This window comes from Apteryx rowi, unplaced genomic scaffold (genome assembly GCF_003343035.1).
Source record: "Apteryx rowi isolate R43461 unplaced genomic scaffold, aptRow1 scaffold_2682, whole genome shotgun sequence".
Lineage (NCBI taxonomy): Eukaryota > Metazoa > Chordata > Aves > Apterygiformes > Apterygidae > Apteryx > Apteryx rowi.
Genome location: NW_020449066.1, coordinates 1 through 1,284, shown reverse-complemented (window position 1 = coordinate 1,284; position 1,284 = coordinate 1). Strand labels below are relative to the sequence as shown.

General features: G+C 69.0%; 1 protein-coding gene across 1 annotated transcript; it reads left to right on the top strand.

Annotated features, from left to right (window-relative positions):
* Positions 1-2: 2 nt before the first annotated feature.
* On the top strand, positions 3-1,248 carry LOC112967190 (autophagy-related protein 9A-like; the record flags this gene model as incomplete). Its single annotated transcript, XM_026068085.1, has 3 exons — positions 3-145; positions 232-373; positions 500-1,248. Coding segments are annotated over 3 exons (1,034 nt in total), but the record flags the coding sequence as incomplete, so codon positions are not given.
* Positions 1,249-1,284: the final 36 nt, after the last annotated feature.

Below are 1,284 nucleotides of genomic sequence, written 5' to 3'. Positions count from 1 at the left end.
CCACCTTCCTGCTGTGCTGCGTGGAGTACGACGTGCTCTTCGCCAACCGGCCCCTCAACCACAGCCACGCCGGGGGGCTGGCGCCCGACCGGAGCAAGGTGACGCTGCCCGACGCCGTCCTGCCCGCACCCCAGTGCGCCCAGAGGTGAGGAGCGGCCGGGAGCAGGGCCGTGCCGGCGGCTCCGGGTCGCCGGCTGCCGGATCCCGCCCGACGGCACCTGCCCTCCGCAGGATCCGGGCCAGCGGCTGGATCATCTTCCTGCTGGTGATGGCCACCGTGTTTTGGCTGTACCGCCTCGTCAAGGTGCTCTGCAGCCTGCTGAGCTACTGGGAGATCCGCACCTTCTACATCAAGGCGCTGAACATCCCCTCGGTGAGCGGGGCCGGCGTCGGGGCAGCCGTGGGGCAGGGCCGCTCGCCCCATGGCGCCGGGGCGGTGGCGGGCGCCGCGCTGCGCCGTGCCGGCGTGCCCATGGTGAGCTGCTTGTCGTCGGTGCAGGACGGGCTGTGCAACTACAGCTGGCAGGAGGTGCAGGCGCGGCTGATCTCGCTGCAGCGCGAGCAGCAGATGTGCGTGCACAAGAAGGAGCTGACGGAGCTGGACATCTACCACCGCATCCTGCGCTTCAAGAACTACACGGTGGCCATGGTCAACAAGTCGCTGCTGCCCGTCCGCTTCCACGTGCCGCTGCTGGGCCACGTCGTCTTCCTCACGCAGGGCCTCAAGTACAACCTGGAGCTGCTCTTCTTCTGGGGCCCCGGCTCCCTCTTCCAGAACAAGTGGAACCTGCAGCCGCAGTACAAGCGGGCCGGCTCGCGGCTGGAGCTGGCGCAGCGCCTGGCGCGCACCATGGTGCTGCTGGGGCTGGCCAACCTGCTGCTCTGCCCCTTCGTGCTGGTGTGGCAGGTGCTCTACGCCTTCTTCAGCTACACCGAGATCATCAAGCGGGAGCCGGGCAGCCTGGGCGCGCGGCGCTGGTCGCTCTACGGCCGCCACTACCTGCGCCACTTCAAYGAGCTCAACCACGAGCTGCAGGCGCGCCTGAGCCGCGGCTACAAGCCGGCCACCAAGTACATGAACTCCTTCACCAGCCCGCTGCTCACCGTGCTGGCCAAGAACGTGGGCTTCTTCGCCGGCTCCATCCTGGCCGTGCTCATCGTCCTCACCGTCTACGACGAGGACGTGCTGACCGTGCAGCACATCCTCACCGCCATCACCCTGCTGGGGCTGGTGGTCACGGTGGCCAGGTGGGCAGGACGCGGGCCGGGCGGCGCGGTGCGGTG